The 17,448-nt window shown below is 33.4% G+C and overlaps 1 protein-coding gene across 2 annotated transcripts; it reads right to left on the bottom strand.

The window, feature by feature from the left end:
* Positions 1 to 630: 630 nt before the first annotated feature.
* LOC111054015 (casein kinase II subunit beta) lies at positions 631 to 15,123 on the bottom strand. 2 transcript variants are annotated; one of them, XM_039432357.1, is made up of 6 exons: positions 14,506 to 15,123; positions 12,356 to 12,431; positions 11,971 to 12,073; positions 10,518 to 10,709; positions 9,527 to 9,716; positions 631 to 2,248 (listed from the first exon to the last, which is right to left on the bottom strand). In XM_039432357.1, the coding sequence occupies exons 2-6, from the start codon at positions 12,425 to 12,427 to the stop codon at positions 2,158 to 2,160; spliced, it is 648 nt and encodes a 215-aa protein (XP_039288291.1). In that variant the 5' UTR covers positions 12,428 to 12,431; positions 14,506 to 15,123; the 3' UTR covers positions 631 to 2,157. The 2 variants fall into 2 exon arrangements, with proteins under 2 accessions (XP_039288291.1, XP_039288290.1); XM_039432356.1 differs by having other exon boundaries at positions 631 to 1,985.
* Positions 15,124 to 17,448: the final 2,325 nt, after the last annotated feature.

Raw genomic sequence — 17,448 nt, 5'->3', positions numbered from 1 at the left:
AATATGGAATCCGAAAACAGTTCATAAGCCAAGACTGGAATTTCTTGCAAGCCCTGCAAAAGCCATTCACGTCCAAGAAGTGACCTTGATCTCAAATTGAGATCAGCTGTTTCTATTTACAGACAGTATCTTTCTAACCTAGAAACTGTCCGGCAGTTGTGGGTTTTCTGTGCAATGTAGCGGAAGAATGTTTGCCGGCTCTCGAACACTTCAAGTTATCAACTTTGTCTTGAACTTGAAGACTGCGATGTCGAGCCGGCAAACATACATTTTCCGTCCTAGGTGCAAATATGCCTACTATTTCGTACCAAGACTTGTTCTGTAGTTAGTGACCAGCTATTGGCACATTATTAAAATAATGCACAATTAAATGTCACGAGAAGCTAACAGTGATGGCTTTTTATATAAGAAGGCTTCTCTGATTGGTTCTCGCAGCATTCATTAATGATTAAAATTCAACAGGCTTTTGTGCAAAATCTGACAGTGCTATAAAATTAATACACTTCATCCTGCCGCATGTGAGCATGCATTTTTCACATAAAAATACTGTAGTATAGTACAGTACTCACTATGCTTAGTCAATTACCGCAAACCAATGACAATCAGAAGGATTTCTAAAAAAATGTTCCATTTCAACTTCTTCAGTTTGAATTTATTGATACAGTGAATGACAACATTTTTCATCATAGATTAATTACAATAATTAATGGATGTTTTGATTAATTCAGCAGAATTCTTCTTTGCTGGATGAATAATCTTAAATTTTTTACTCTTCACAAAACGTGGTTGTCATATTAGCACTCATATTTACATTCAGTTACAATTCTGAAACAAGTATATTTTTTTAATTATTGGAGAAATTTAAATTGGGGAAAATATATAATAATTTTCTGTAGAACTCTTATCTACAGAAACTAGATACTTTAGAGACAAGTATGAAATGTTAAGGCTGTGCAAAGGCTAAAAATAACTTTCTACTCGTGATATTTTTCAAAGTTTTTCGATTTGTATATCATTAAGCTATCAAAATGAAAAAGTTTTCTCAGGAAAACATTTTTTTCCGATCATTACTTTTTGAGATATGACCGCCTAAAGTTTAAATGTTTGGGACAGAACATTTCAAATTCGGTAAGAGATAAATCCATGCGATTTAGAGATTAGATTCTTCATAGTATTGTTGATCTAGTAAAACAAAAATTTTCTAAAAATATCAATTTTTAAGATAGTTATTCAATTTACTAAAAATGACCAAAAATAGCTTTTAGTCGAGTTATTTTTGGTAATTTGAAAAACTTTCAAAAATTGATAGTTTCAGAAAATTTTTATTTTACTAAATCAACGAATCTATCCTCTACATCGCATAGATTTATCTCTTACTGAATTTGAAATATTCTGTCCCAAAAATGTAAATTTAGGCGCTCATATCTCAAAAAGAAGGTAATAAAAAAAAATGTTTTCCCGAGAAAACTTTTTCATTTTGATAAATTAATAGTATACAAATCGAAAAACTTTGAAAAATATCAAAGTTTTTTTTAGCCTTTATACAATACAATTTTCTAATGGAACTTCAAAGAAATGAAATGGGCTTAGGAGCTCATTAAATCTAACTAAATTTTCATTTTTAGCCACTGATAATATAGTATAGGTTGCATATAATTATTCCAAAATATGGTTTATGTCAAGAACTCTAATATTTCACGAATTTTCAACAACCAATGTCCCATTTAAATGTACAGATTCAACTGAATACTAATTTAGAAATACAGTATGAAAATGACACATATTGGGAGAGTTGAGGAGATATTGGATAATCAAATAATAATAATGTTGTTTGCTAGGTGGTTGTGCTCTGCACAGATAGAAGGTGATGCAATCAACGCTTTCCGTTATTGAACGTATTCATCACCCGAATAGGAGACTTGAAGCTAGCCGCTGCTTGCTGTTGAATCTGATAAGCCAAGGGGTGAATCTTGAAGCCATACAGTCTAGAAACAAACAAACTTCAATTAAAACTTGTCACATACTCGAAAACGATTGATATATCTTCTTTAATGACATGATCACTGGATTCGTGAGAAAACTTTGATTCATTGCTTTCTTGAATAATTCCACTCCTTGTTTTCTTGAGGACTTCAATTCTTTGCTTTCTCGAGAAATTCAATTCTTTTTTTTCTCAAGAAAGTAATACTTTCCTCCTTCTTTCTGCTGTATCTCACTTGCCAAATGATGTATTTTGAATCCATACAATCTAGAAACAAAACGTTACATCACGTTAAAAATCATAGCACGTAAATATGCTGTATAATCGTGCTCAAAGAATTGATTTACCAAGTGAAATAAAAAATATCATTGCTGGGAAGATGAAAATTGTGAAATAAGATCTAAAAATTGAAAGGAAGAATCAAAAGAAAAAATATTCTGCTCATGAGTACTTGACCAATTGATCTTATTCTTAACTTCTCAACATTCGAGTTAAGCATGTTGTTTTTCCAATTCCATGTATAGTAATTATATGTGTTTTTAATTGTTAAGAATAATAAATTATAGGCTAGGGTAGCATGAACCGAAAATGATTTTTTCGAGATTTAAGTAGAGATTAACAGCTGAATTAAACTTGTGCAAACTAAAGAGTACGAAAAAATTCTTCTAGCGTGGAATTTTGCTCCACACCACATACATAACGTAGTAGAGGAATAGCGGACATACTCTCAGTTAAATATGGCGTGTCACTCTGTTATTTTTATGAGGAACAGACCTGTTTTGTTTTTAGCCTGACGATACAATGGGCCGTATTCATTAGTGAAGGATATCCTTCCAAGTAAAAGGTAGGAGTATAAGGTTATCATTGTGGAGTAAAAGATAGAAGTATAAGCATTTCCTTCTTTCCGTATTCATAATGATTACCTTATGCTTGAAGGATATCCTTCTAGCAAAAAAGTAAAAGGTTGGCTTTTACTTTCCTCCATATCTTGGAGTCATGCCAACTAACGTCTACTGTTTGACCAGCGAAAGAATGCCCCCGGCGGAGTGGAGCAATCTTAGGCTGTACTAGCTTTTTCGAACCGTCCTAAAAACATCAGTCATAAAATAAAAAATATCTCCAAAAACTTCATAAATATTGAATTAGTAATGTAAAACAGGTCAGAAATCGTTTTTGTTAAGTACTTTTTTTTATAAATTCACTCATTTCAAAGATAAATTTCATTTTTGTCAAATTAGTTATTTTCATTGAAACCCCGTATTTTTTTGTTTACAAATCTTCTGCTCAATAACTACTGAACGGAATATTTTTTTTTGGCATGCATAATCCTTGATTCTTCTCTAAGCCGATGATATAACTATTCTTTAGAAAAAATTGTTGGTTTTCTTAATAATGGGACATTTCTTGGATCAAGTTAATGAATTTTGATTGTAAAACACGAAAAAGTTAGTAATCGACAAACTTTTTTATGGTTAGAATAAACTACACACATGCATCGTATGAAATAATTATAACATCCCAAATTTATTTTCTGTGAAAGAATTGTCAAAATCGACTGAAGCGTTTTCAAAATAGATTGAAATTAATTTAGCTCTCATGTCATAAAGTACACGCAGTTGAGTATTGGTTGTAAAACACGAGTTTGATTCGGCTTAAAGAAGAATCAAGGATTATGCATGCCAAAAAAAAATATTCCGTTCAGTAGTTATTGAGCAGAAGATTTGTAAACAAAAAAATACGGGGTTTCAATGAAAATAACTAATTTGACAAAAATGAAATTTATCTTTGAAATGAGTGAATTTATAAAAAAAAGTACTTAACAAAAACGATTTCTGATAAAAACGAGTTGCCAAGATATAATTTTCTAACGGATAAAATCACACTAGAAATGAGTTGGATGTTATATAATATTTATGTATTTGAATTAACATTGAAATAATTTTTAATATAACTTCAATCACTCACCCACATTGTGTATCTTTAAGTTAGGCCTAAACATCGACCAATTCTGCACAGCCCAAGTCACTATCCTCTGATGTTTCACTTTCATTCGAAATTTCAGCCTCAGAGTCATCAGAACATTCTTCCTCTAATCCTCCCAAAGAAATGATAAATACGTCAACAACACTTTCCATTAGCCCATCCTTCTCCCAGTAATTTGCTTCTAATTTTTTAACATGTTCCATGAAGCCTTCCCGGTCAGCCGCGCTAACTTTAGTTACAGCATTCAAAATTACGTCTTTCAAATATAGTTCACTGTAAACTCCCCTGTAACATTCATTGCCCTTACCTCGCGTTTTACTATTTCCCAAGCTAGTTCAATGGGATTCAATTCGCACATATAGGGGGGATGTCTCAATACTGTATAGCCATGTTCTTCTAATAGACTGTCAACATGGTACACTTTTTGATTTGGCTTATTTTTTTCAATCAAAGAATAGAGCTGGCCTTTCCTCATTGATTGCTCAAAATGAATATTTTTCCCCATCAACCAGTTTATCATTTCATTTTTGTTGGCATACTTGGATGGGGGTTTTTCTTTTTGAATGCAGTGATAAGGGGCATTATCCATTACTAATACTGAATGAGGAGGAAGATTAGCAATGAGCTTCTCTCTGACCCACTTCATGAAATTATCCCCATTCATTTGACCATGATAAACCCCTGTTGCTGACCCCGCCCGAAAAAGTAGCAATGACCCAGCGAGAACCCCATTTTCAGAACCAACATGTAGCAATATGTACCTTTTGGATGAGCCGAATCTATCAAGCATCGAAAAATCACAATCGCTTTGTGATTTTGGATATATTGAAGAATTCATTGAAATAAATAAGAGTATGGAATTCACCGAATCTATTCCAGTAAATTTATGATCGATTAATTAAATTAATCATTAGTATAAAATCATAAGATGTTTATAATTTAAAATGAAATAATTTAATTAAACGGATAGTCATGTTACTGAGTTCTTGGTCAACAATATTGGAATTTATCCAATCATTAGTTTTTCAGAAGTTATTCTATTTGAATTCTCCGAAACATGAATTTAATAAAATAAGAAGAGGCCTAACTTCTGTTCAACGGTACAGCGAACGGTAAAAAAAGCGGCGAGCGGCGCGACGAACGGTTAACAGTTGATTTTTAACATTATGAACTGCTTATGTTCGCTGCACGGCGCGATGTACTTCAGATTGCGCTGCTCGAGGTTCGGTTCGGCATGAGTGTACATACCTTTATGTGCAAGTATGCTGTCAATCACTGCATTCACAGTCCGAGATTCAGTTGATAGACTATTACCAAGTTTACTAACTTAGTCTATGCCAGAATCAATGAGATAACGCAGACAAACCTTCATACTATGAACAGATGACAATGCATCTGCCCGAGTTTCATCACTTGTTCCTGCTAAGAATCCGTCTGCAAGCCACTGTACATTTTCTTTTTCAAAGCGGTATAATGTCTTAAATTCACTAAAAAGTGTAGGTAAGCGGGTCTTGTAATAGTTAACGTCCCTCATGTCCACAAAATCTGCCATCGCGCCGAAAATCTCGAAAACAACCGTTCACTACCAAAATGAATTTGCTGTTGACCACTCATAATTTTTGAAGGATATGCTTTTTATGTTAAGTAAATGGTCTAGTTTATGAATACCCATTTACTTTTCCACGAGTATAAGGATAAGCTCTAGAAGTACAAAGTTTTGCTCGAAATTATTATGAATAGAAGTACAAAGAAGGATTTCCTTAAGATTTCACAAGCATAAGCATATCCTTTTTTATGTATACGGCCGAATGACCGTTTCCACATTCATCGATTTATCGCTGATACGACATCCAGAATGTCATCGGATTGGCTAATTTTCACCAACAGCTGATCATCAGCCAATCTAAGACATTTTGGATGTGACGACAACAAATGTCGGCCGACAATCGGTAAGTGTGAAAACGGCTAATAAGATGATATAGTTTTCTTATCTTCTGCTTTTACTCCGACTATGCTAAGCTTACGCTGACCACTAACGGTGGGACATGCATGTACACACATTTTCATAATGCACGTTTTGTCATCAGCGAGAGGTTTCAACATAAAATAAAAATCTGGTGTGTTACACTCACACAACTTTCCTTGCTCATTGAACTGTAAGCCTCATTCTTAAACGAGAATAATTTAGGGGAATAACATAATGACGAATGGCGGCAACATATTTGCAACTACGATCAGACTTCTTTATATCTATATATATATATAAAAGTGAAATGGCGCTCACTCACTCACTCACTCACTCGCATAACTAAAAATCTACCGGACCAAAAACGTTCAAATTTGGTAGGTATGTTCAGTTGGCCCTTTAGAGGCGCACTAAGAAATATTTTGGCAATATTTCAACTCTAAGGGTTGTTTTTAAGGGTTTAAAGTTCGTCTTTTAGCATGTATATTCTTCTTCTCCCAATCTCTTAATTATAATTGAAATTTCCATATCATATGTTACTATAGAACTATAATCTAGATAGAGTACCTCTTCGAAACAGTTGTTAACTGGCAACTAAATTAATAATTTTGTCAGGTTGGCATTAAGTTGAGTTGACTTTGTTAGGTTGGCACCAAGTTGAAGATTTAAATGCATTTATCGTGGAAAAATAATTGATTGGGCACTGCTACTTCAATCCTGGGAATATTATATTACTAGCCGTCAGGCTCGCTTCGCTCGCCATATCCGTTTAGCCAGACGTTTAGTCTGAACCCCCGACTGGATTGTCCTAACATATGATAAAAATGCTCAAATGAAAAATGCAGGCGAGCGAAGCGAGCCTGCTGATCTCATTCTTGGACGATCCAGTCGGGGGTCCAGGGGGCGGAGCCCCCTGGCTAGACGGTTATGGCGAGCGAAGCGAGCCTGACGGCTAGTGTGTATATATAATTGTTTTCAGAGTACTTTCTCCTTTGTGTAAATTGTGAAATTCGATGATTTTTTTAAAAGTCGTCAAAACAGCTGTTCTACAAATGAAATATCTCGACTATGTGTTCTTTTTATAAACTGCTCTACCCACCTACCTCATGCACAAGAAGGAGGTTACAAAGTGCATTTCTCCAGGATGGGGTGGACCCCCCATTAGTTTCCCAGGAAAAAGACTCATGCCAGTTGATAGAGCTGATAAATAACTATACAGTTTTTTTGAGAAAATCGTGAAAAAAATGGTTTTTTAGTAATTATCTGCCATTTTTCTCAAGAATTTTATGGAGCTCCTGCAATTTTTCCAGAAATAAACATGTCAGTTGATAGGGCTTATGAATAGCTATCCATGGTATAAATTTGAAGAAAATCGTTAGAGCCGTTTTCGAGAAAACCGTGAAAAACATGTTTTTTTAGTGATTATCCGCCATTTTTCTCAAGAATAAATATTACAGAGCTCCTGGAATTTTCCCAGAAATAAGGCTCATGTCAGTTGATAGAGCTTATAAATAGCTATTCATGGTATAAATTTGAAGAAAATCGTTAGAGCCGTTTTCGAGAAAAACGTGAAAAACATGTTTTTTTAGTAATTATCCGCCATTTTTTCCGCCATCTTGAATTGATTTTTATTGAATTTCTTGTTGTCGGATCCTCGTTGTATAAGGACCTTAAGATCAAAATTTCAAGTCAATCGGTTAATTAGGAATGGAGTTATCGTGTTCACAGACATACACACACACACACACACACACACACACACACACACACACACACACACAGACCAATACCCAAAAATCATGTTTTTGGACTCAGGGGACCTTGAAACGTATAGAAAACTTGAAATTAGGGTACCTTAATTTTTTTCGGAAAGCAATACTTTTATTACCTATAGGGCAAGGAAAGTAATAAACAACCAATAACAAACAACTGGAAAATTACAAATTATAATGATAGAAAAGTAATTATAATATAAAAAATCTGGTGTGGTACACTCACACAACTTTCCTTGCTCATATTTGAAACTACGATCAGACTTCTGTATATTATGTGTATCTATAATTGTTTTCAGAGTACTTTTTACTTTGTGTAAATTGTGAAATTCGATGGATTTTTTTTTAAAGTCGTCAAAACAGCTGTTATACAGATGAAATATCTCGACTATGTGTTCTTTTTATGAACTGCGCTACCTACCTACCTCATGCACGAGAAGGAGGTTACTAAGTCCATTTCTCAAGGATGGGGTTGACCCCCCATTAGTTTCCCTAAAAGGAGACTAATGCCAGTTGATAGAGCTGATAAATAACTATACAGGGTATGAATTTGAAAGAAATCGGTCGAGTTATTTCTCAGAAAATCGTGAAAAACATGGTTTTTAGTAATTATCCGCCATTTTTCTCAAGAATATTACGGAGCTCCTGCAATTTTCTCAGAAATGAGACTCATGTCAGTTGATAGGGCTTATGAATAGCTATCCATGGTATAAATTTGAAGAAAATCGTTACAGCCGTTTTCGAGAAAACTGTGAATAACATGGTTTTTTAGTGATTATCCGCCATTTTTCTCAAGAATAAATATTACAGAGCTCCTGAAATTTTCCCAGAAATGAGACTCATTTTAGTTGATAGGGCTTATAAATAGCTTTCCATGGTATAAATTTGAAGAGAATCGTTAGAGCTGTTTTCGAGAAAACCGTGAAAAACATGGTTTTTTAGTAATTATCCGCCATTTTGAATTCAATTTTATTGAATTTCTTATTGTCGGATCCTCATGGTATAAGGACCTTAAGTTTAAAATTTCAAGTCAATCGGTTGATTAGGAATGGAGTTATCGTGTTCACAGACATACACACACACACAGACCAACACCCAAAAATCATGTTTTTGGACTCAGGGGACCTTTAAACGTATAGAAAACTTGAAATTAGGGTACCTTAATTTTTTTGGAAAGCAATACTTTCCTTACCTATGGTAATAGGGCAAGGAAAGTAAAAATAACCACAAATAGAGTAGCGGAAAAAAATAATCAACAGAAAATCAGAGGTACAGAAAACCTTACCTCAAAAATGAATTGCTCAAAGCCTTTCGCTGTGATGACACAATAATAATGTATGACGACATGTGAATCATGCATGTCCTACCGTTAGTGGCCAGTCTTAAGGTGCGTACAGACTTTCGCTCTGCTCCGCAACCGAACGTCACTCCAGCAGAGCGATTGATGATCGACAGGGGAGCAACAGTGGTTCGACCGGGGAACGCGAGAAGATTTAACATCTTTCGTAACGTTCATGATGGGTGCGTGGGCGGCGCGACTGTAGTTCGATGGAGGAACGAGGGCGGTACGAGGGAGGAGCGTGCTCGGTGCGGGTTGGAAGAGCGTATATGTGTACGCAGCTTAACACTTTACAAGACAGAGATAGCAAAGGTGGGTGAATGATGATTCAAGGTGGTAGGTGTTGAATGTAAAGGACAGAGCATCGATTCTCTCCTTCTGTTTTCACCAGCCTCGAGTATTTTCGTACACTTAATCATAAGATTACAATTTTGCAAACTTATTACTTGACGAAAAATATAGGTCTAATTAGGTTAAGTTGATACCTAGGAACAAACTGATTGATGGGACGTTTTGGCCGGTACTCGGGGTGCACCATGAAGAGCATGTGGGGAAAGCCAGTGCCAAAGTAGGCGCCGTCGGTGTGGTGGTGACGCGACGACTTGGGTGTGTACACGTCCATGCACTTCGGGCAGTATGACTTCACCATCGCCTCGCCCGGCAAGTCCGACAGACCTACAAATCAAACAAAATACAAACTATTCACATGATAATCACTTGACTGCACCTTCACGAGCAACATCCAATTTAATAGGACTTTTCTCTTTAATTATACTATGACCCGGTTGCACAAAAGCCGGTTAAATTTTAACCGTGATTAATGCCACGAGAACCAATCAGAAAAGGCGTTTTTGAAAAGACGGCTTCTCTCATTGGTTCTCGTGGAATTAACCACGGTTATAATTCAACTGGGTTTTTTGCAACCGGCACTACGTATCACAAATTAAATAAATTCATTTCTATCATCAAGATAAAGGGTTAATTAATGAAAAATAGGTATGTAACTTCTATGATCATCCTCGGTAAATTCAGAATCTTTACGCAAAATTTCATATTAATAAGTTGAGTAGGTAGCCAACCGTAGGTTAAGGAGTGATGATGCGCCAATGGTGTATTATCTCGTGCATGCTCGCGTCCAAAGCTTTCTTTACATAATAGTATAGAGTATACAATATTATTTTGGTAATACTAAATTCTCTAGTTAATAAGAATACATCCGTTTATATAAGATATCGAGAGGTAAATTATCAAGAATAATATTTAGCAAGTAGTATTTTCATGACAGAAACTATATGAATTTATATTTTCATTCCAGTGAATTTTCATTTCGTTAATTAATGTTGATAGTGATAGTGAGTTAAATTAATTGTAATGTGTTTTGTGTAAATGAAAAATGATTTTATTTTAAATGGCAGTTCTACTTGTGAGCGAAAATACGAAATAAACAGCATAATCTGAGTGATAAAATGTAGTTACCTATGGGCAGCATTGGCTGAGAGTCACAGTAAACGCGTGGACAGTGGCCGAAATCTCCTGTTTGGTATTTCTCAATCATCTGAGCAATTCCCCTATTCGTCAATATGTAGCGAGCGTGTATCAAGCCGTACAGCATCTCAGCAGCTTGCTCGATCAGATCTGACTGATTGGGATTGTCTTCAAGTTCGTCATCTACAATATTGAAAATACACAATCTTTCAAGTTCAGGAAATTGAAAAATATTATGCTGTATTTTAAATTTAGAACTAACTACTTGAAAAGAAGAGAAGTTTTGAATTTGGTTCATTTCAGGGTTTTTATTGTGTTGATTCGATTATAAATAATTGTTTGGTTTGGTTTTCATAATTGTTTAGGAAATATGGTAAACTTGTCAAATTTTTACTTTTTTCCTGGTTCAGTGACATTCGGATCAAATTTTCACATTTTCAAGAAGATTATTTCTAGTCAATTTGATTTTAGTGCTAATTTGATACAAAAATCAAATCATTTGTACGTCACAAGCTGATGGTATCTAATTTACCGAGCCGTTCAACTATTTTTCTAATACTGACACTACACTGAAATCGAATATAAGAAGTATGCTACTTATGGCCGGTTTTCGAGCTCGGGATTCATCTAGTTCTAGACTTTAAAAGCTGGAGTCAGAAAATTGGCTTTCCAAAACGGGGCGTAGTCGTAGTCCAAGTTTAAATTAAATTTCGAAAAACTAGAAAATTAAACACAAAATAAAATAAAAGAAAATAGTGTAAAGTTTAAGCTATTTTGAATTATTTAAGAATTCATTCATTCATTTATCCATACGCAAATACAATTCAGGTAAAAACAACAGGCATTTGCCCAAAACTGCTTCAAACCTTAATTTGGAATACACAGTCTAAAGGTTATGTTACTTATGTAACTTAAATGATAACTTAATTCGCACACAATTTTGAGTCCAAAAAATGTATCTACTACACTTTTGAATTTATCAGATTGATCAATTTCCAAACACAAATCCAAACAAAACTCTTCCTTCACAATTGCAAACAATATTAAAAATTTCACTCAAATCCACAAACTCATGTAAACATCAAATATCGTTAGATGATAATATTATTAATGCTTAATTTCGTCAAGGAAAACCGTTTCCAATTATATAAATGAGAAAATAAAGATTATCATAAAAACTACGACTAGGCCTACCAATCTACTGGAAAGCCAATTTTCTGACTCCAGCTGTTCAAAGTCTAGAACTTAACTAAATCTCGAGCTCGAAAACCGGCCCTAAATGAAGCTACTAAAGGAAGAGACGATTATGAAAAATAATCTGGGATCAATGTAAATTAACAATAAATATGCATTTTTCGTTGAATTTCAAGGCTATAGATTTGTGGTATACAAATTTACGAAGCCATACGAATTTACTTTTACTGTGGTAGTTGAATTATCTTACCTGGCTCCAAATCTAGTATCATATCCAGAGCCTGTCGGTAGTGTGGAACTTGTTCATTGAGGCCAGTCAAATTAAATTTGTCTTGAATGTAATCTTCATCGACCTGGAATAATGAAATGTATATTAAATTAAAATTCAGTTAAAGTGAAGTGTTTTTGATTTGCTGTTGAATAAACCATCTAACTATTTCAAGACCCAGTTTTAGTAACTACAAGTTATAATATTATATTCATTATGATGAATCACCCATGCATTCCAAAACAAACCAATTTAAAGAAGTTGTGCAAGTACATATTGTACTAATTGATATGACCTAACTTGAATACAGTAGCATATTAATTAAAAAAGATATATATCATAAAGACGTATTTACGGTACAAATTACCTCACAAAAGAACTCATTTCCTCGCAGGCCGCAGAACCAGGAAATCCACGAGACCTCCTCAGAGCTACTCATTTTCCTAAAAAAGAAACCACAGTTAAATGATGAAACAATTTAATTGGAAAATAAGATAAAATTTAAACAAATAAAATACAATGACCTGTATTCAATTGCACAACAATTTCATTACAAAATAAATAAATTGTAACTTTTATCGTCGGTCGTTTATGCATGGCAAAGAGCCGTCAGGAATAGATGGAGTTTATGTTATTATGCTTTTGTTCATATTTCAAAAAATGTACGCTTATAGTTCTAAAATAATGTCTTGAACGAAAATGATAAAAAATTAAATTCCTGGACCATGTAGTATCTGAAACCATTTGTTGTTGGTAGAATTACTCAAATTGGCATCTAGCACGGAAAAAACGTTCATTGTAAAAATTAACTGTACAATTAAGATTATTTGACATAAAAAAAGTATGACTCATTGCCTGCTTGACTAGCGCAAGAGCCGAGATACGAGGTTGTAAATCGGAGAGTTCAATCTCCAAATCGGTGAAAAGAAGATCTTCCGGCAAATGTATCTTGAAGGTACAAATCTTTTTGAATGTCTTGGAACCACAAATTTTATGCTGAACATTTTTCTCAAAAAGCGAAATCTCAAACTTTTATTAGAGAAAATATTTATAATTTTTTTAATTTCATAATTTTCTGGCTTTGTATGGGAATAACTTCCTGAATGAAATATAGGCTACCGTACAGGATATAATTTTGTATTAAATTGATTGTACCCTTCAAAATTCAGCTATCCCTTAATTTGTAGTGCAAACCCCTGCTTTTTGTTTTCATTGACTGGGCTGTATAATTTTTTTTCTATTTCTTAGCTTCAATTCAATAATTTTATAACATAACAGAAAATTGATTTACAACTTATTCATCACCATAGAGAGCAATAACTAACATAATAATAATAATTCATTGATTCTTCTTTATTCTCACAACAATCGCAAAACACACAATAATTTGTCTACATCATAAAAATAATCAAATGTCTCACAAGACTCCCGTCTGATCGTAACCCTATTAGGAAAATACAATTAATTGAATTGCAAAATAAGGTAAAACACATCTAAGCAATTGAAGAAAGGAAAACAAGAGGTTTGAAAAACTAAAGAAACAATAGTAAAGTTATAGATTTTAATAAAAGAGAGAAAAGAATACCACAAAACATCAATCATACTGCTAAATAACTAAGTAAATTACAATACTAATGCCTTAAGTTATGTCTTCATATAAGTCTGTAGACGTTTTAATACAACTAAAAGATTCCTTTTTTAATATATTTATTGAACAGCATGAGAGTAAGTCCTGGGGAACGGTATTCAACTTACTAGCCTAGTTCATCACACATATAGGGGAATTGCATCCTACAAATCTGTAGATAAGTTAAGTTAGATATTAAAATATTAGATACTATATGTATAAGTTAACTGATTGTAAGAATAATAGTTTTCTGAAAACTGAGTTTGAGTCGGGATTTAGCCTTGGCCTGCCTAGTGCAGCCTTAATATCTTTATGTATGTTGAAAATTTTGCTTGTGTTATTTAGGCTAGTTGCACCACTTTTTTGCATTGATGTTCTTATCTAGCTTTTCAAATTACGTACACCACTTTATTTAATTCAGTATAAAGATATAAAATGAATAATGTCAGTGCGATATTTGCAGGTTTGCTGCAATTGAGTTATTTTTAATTTTCCGACGGATGAACCCTGGACCATCTTTGTATCGGGGTATTTAACACCCAAATCAATCAAAATCAAAATGGGCCCACCCAAATAGTCGGTGTCAATGCTTAATGGAAGTATCTAAAATAAACGTGCTACTTGCTAATTGAATTTTATGCAGGCTTACTAAAATTCAATCCAGTCAAAAAGCCAGACAATTGGCCAGTATTTTTGCCGTCTTGGTCTTCCTGAACGGTGTTAACCTCCCTAGGCTGAGATTATTTTTCAAATCACATGTACCTACAATGTTTCTCCCTTCATATCCGATATAGATCACAGTAGAATTTCATTTAAATTGTTGAGATTTATTGTTATACAATACGTTAAATGATTAGAAATTATGCAAAGCAAATCAAGATGATACAAACCTTTTTCTACCCTGATTAGCCACGCTTAAAATTCTTCAACAAAGAACCATTGGTCTTTTCACAACAAAAATTTTATTTCACGTCGTCTATACACTCATATCTTTATTACTCAAATAAATAACAAGTATTTTTAAAAGGATATATTTTAAAAATAATTACAGTATTGACTATTTTGAAGATGCAGGATGACGTAAACTTGAGGAAACTGCTTGTGTGCTTGTGCTTGTCAACCTTGACTGCTTGTACGATTTTGCTTCACGGTTGTACCACTGTGGTTGTACCGTCGATGTGCCACAGTCACCCACAGTTGTGCTTTGTGAATACTGAATTTCCACAATATTTTTTCTCTTGAATCAATAGGAAGTAATTTATAAAGTAGTTAGATATTATAAGAATTTATTTGGGTGATAGATAAAATTATTTCATGCAGGGCAAGTAAAGCTATTCAAATGCAAAATTCCGTTTTTTAATGTAAATATTCATATGGAAGAAGATGAAAAATTGAAAATATTGTAATTGTGTGTTTATTTTTTTTTTCAATTTTGAATCAAAATAAATCGAATATTTTTAGTTTACTTTGAAAAAGTTTTGCTTCAATGCCATCTGAATCTAAAGTCACTTCCATTTGATTATAAGGTATAGTGCCAAACTGAGTCGATGACAAAGTGGGTCATTTTTCGACCGTATTTGTCGCTTCATGACACGACAAACTGGGTTTGCTCAGGAATGTGGCAATAAATATCGAGATTCTGTTATCGATATATTGTACTTTATCGATATCGTATAGCCTTTGACAAGGCAGAAAATCGGTTGTATAAACCATTGATATAATTAGATGACTAAGTATTGATATAGTTAGATGACTAAGCTATACCTTCAAGCGTTTGGAAGCATGATATTCATTTCTCGTCGCCATTGAATATCGGGATTATCGGGCAAGAAGTCAGGCGCCCAGACAGACTTATATGGGAAAACATCGACTTTCATTGCGTATATCTTTCGACATACTTGATGGATTTCAATATAATTTTTTTTTAACTTTTCGTCATTTCCATTACCATATTATGATACAATGATTTGTTCATTGAACATTATTTTCAACTCGACCAAACATCTAATTTAGTGAACCTACCTCACTACAGATTTTGATCCATTCTATTAGCAAATGAATCTCATTTTTACAATATTTTCCTATTACCATGTATTTAGGATATGGAAAATAAAACATTTATTATAGATCGCTAATATTACCGTATATTTTATTAGATGGCAAATAATAATAAATTAACCATTATCACAATATTTCGTGAAACTGTTTCTCATTCGTTTTGCAACTCAAGTATAAGTACCTAACTATACTTTATACTCCTATATTTAATATAAGATAATAAATAACTACATATTATAAGAATGGGAAAAATGAAACAATAGCAATGATGAAGAATTTATAGACAATTTTAGCAAATAATATTTTTTATAATACAAATTTAGCATACAATATTTTCATAGTTCACAAAATATTACAATTTATGACAAATTAATGGATTGGAATATGGATACCTATATTGAATCTATGGAAATAAAATATTTATTATAATATTACCGAAACTTATATTTTATTACTTGGCAAATAATGATAATGAATCAACCTAAGCACAATATTCCTTGAAACGATAATTTGGCACTAGGCTTAGCCTGCATGAAACATGACCGATGAAAATATAAAAATATTTATGTATGAAAAGAAATATTTTTATCTGGCGCATGCAGATTGGTACATCCATAAGCACTGCATGAAACTACCATACTTTGAATATTTTTTATTGCTTCAATAAAAATATATTATCATTTGAAAAAGGCTCTTTTTCTACACAGCGAATACAAATACCCGACTTCTTGCCCGAAATTTCTGGTAGCTACACTAGCGCAGTGGCTCATAGCGGACTTCGCTCTTCTTAAATCTTATTCTCTATATCAATGGTATAAACTGACTTGTGCCTCGTAATTTGAATTTGAATCTTGAATTCTTGTTCATGATGCTGAACTCTATTTTACAATAACTTGATTCAAATTAAAAGAATGAACAAAGTGGACTTGAGACTATGTTAATAATGTCGTTTAAGATAACATATTATCAACAATAACATAATTTTATGGAAATTGTTGACAGTAAAGTAAGAGTTTCCTTTCCTAGTCATTACTGATTCAGTATTTTATATAAAGAGCCGTTTGCGTTGTAGCATAGCCACCTTTAATACAGGTGGCTAGAGGTGTATTAGAGGTGGCTATGGTTGTAGGCATAGATAGATAAGCTAGCTAAACTAGAATATTTTGAGTTGATTGAGTTTAGTGAATAGAAATTAAACTTGAATCGCTTCCTAATGGAATTCTTCAGGGAATTAGTATTTTCTTGTTTACAATAAACCAGCACCACATTGATTATTTTATAAATCATTCGTCTTTTGTGGTTAGAGCTGCGTAGCCTACTGAGAGGTAGTAGCAGGCCTATCCAGTAACAGAAGAAGAGAAGAAGCGATTGAGAAATTTCTCAAATGATGAGATTCAATTACTTTTACATTTAGCTACCGTACTGTGCAATAATAAAAAGTATAAATAAGAAATAGTAGGCCTACAACTTGATATTCAATGAAAAAATATATTTTCGAATTTAAGAAAAGTGATGTAGGCTAGGCTACTAGTCTCCCACGTTTATTAGGCCTATAAAACTTTTAGAAGAAAATATCTCAGTGTTATTAAAAACATGTATTCTGCTGGGAGATATAGAGTACCTGTTCAATATTATCTTATTTTTTTATCAATTCTCATTATTTGATCCAATACTGAATTGGCTGTTTGCTTGCTTTACTAAAGCAAAAACGTTTAAAAAATACCGGTACCGGAACCGTACCAGTATTATTCTTCACCATCCCAGGTTATTCATTT

This window comes from Nilaparvata lugens, chromosome 7 (assembly GCF_014356525.2).
Source record: "Nilaparvata lugens isolate BPH chromosome 7, ASM1435652v1, whole genome shotgun sequence".
Taxonomy (NCBI): domain Eukaryota; kingdom Metazoa; phylum Arthropoda; class Insecta; order Hemiptera; family Delphacidae; genus Nilaparvata; species Nilaparvata lugens.
This window is presented reverse-complemented; position numbering and strand designations above follow the sequence as displayed.

Bases quoted from the DNA above. Each gene is read 5' to 3' on its own strand.
- LOC111054015 (XM_039432356.1), bottom strand. From the start codon at position 12,427: ATGAGTAGCTCTGAGGAGGTCTCGTGGATTTCCTGGTTCTGCGGCCTG. The intron at 12,074-12,355 runs GTAATTTGTACC...TCATTATTCCAG, and splicing joins GAAATGAGTTCTTTTGTGAG to GTCGATGAAGATTACATTCA. The intron at 9,717-10,517 runs GTAACTACATTT...TTTGATTTGTAG, and splicing joins TCAGCCAATGCTGCCCATAG to GTCTGTCGGACTTGCCGGGC.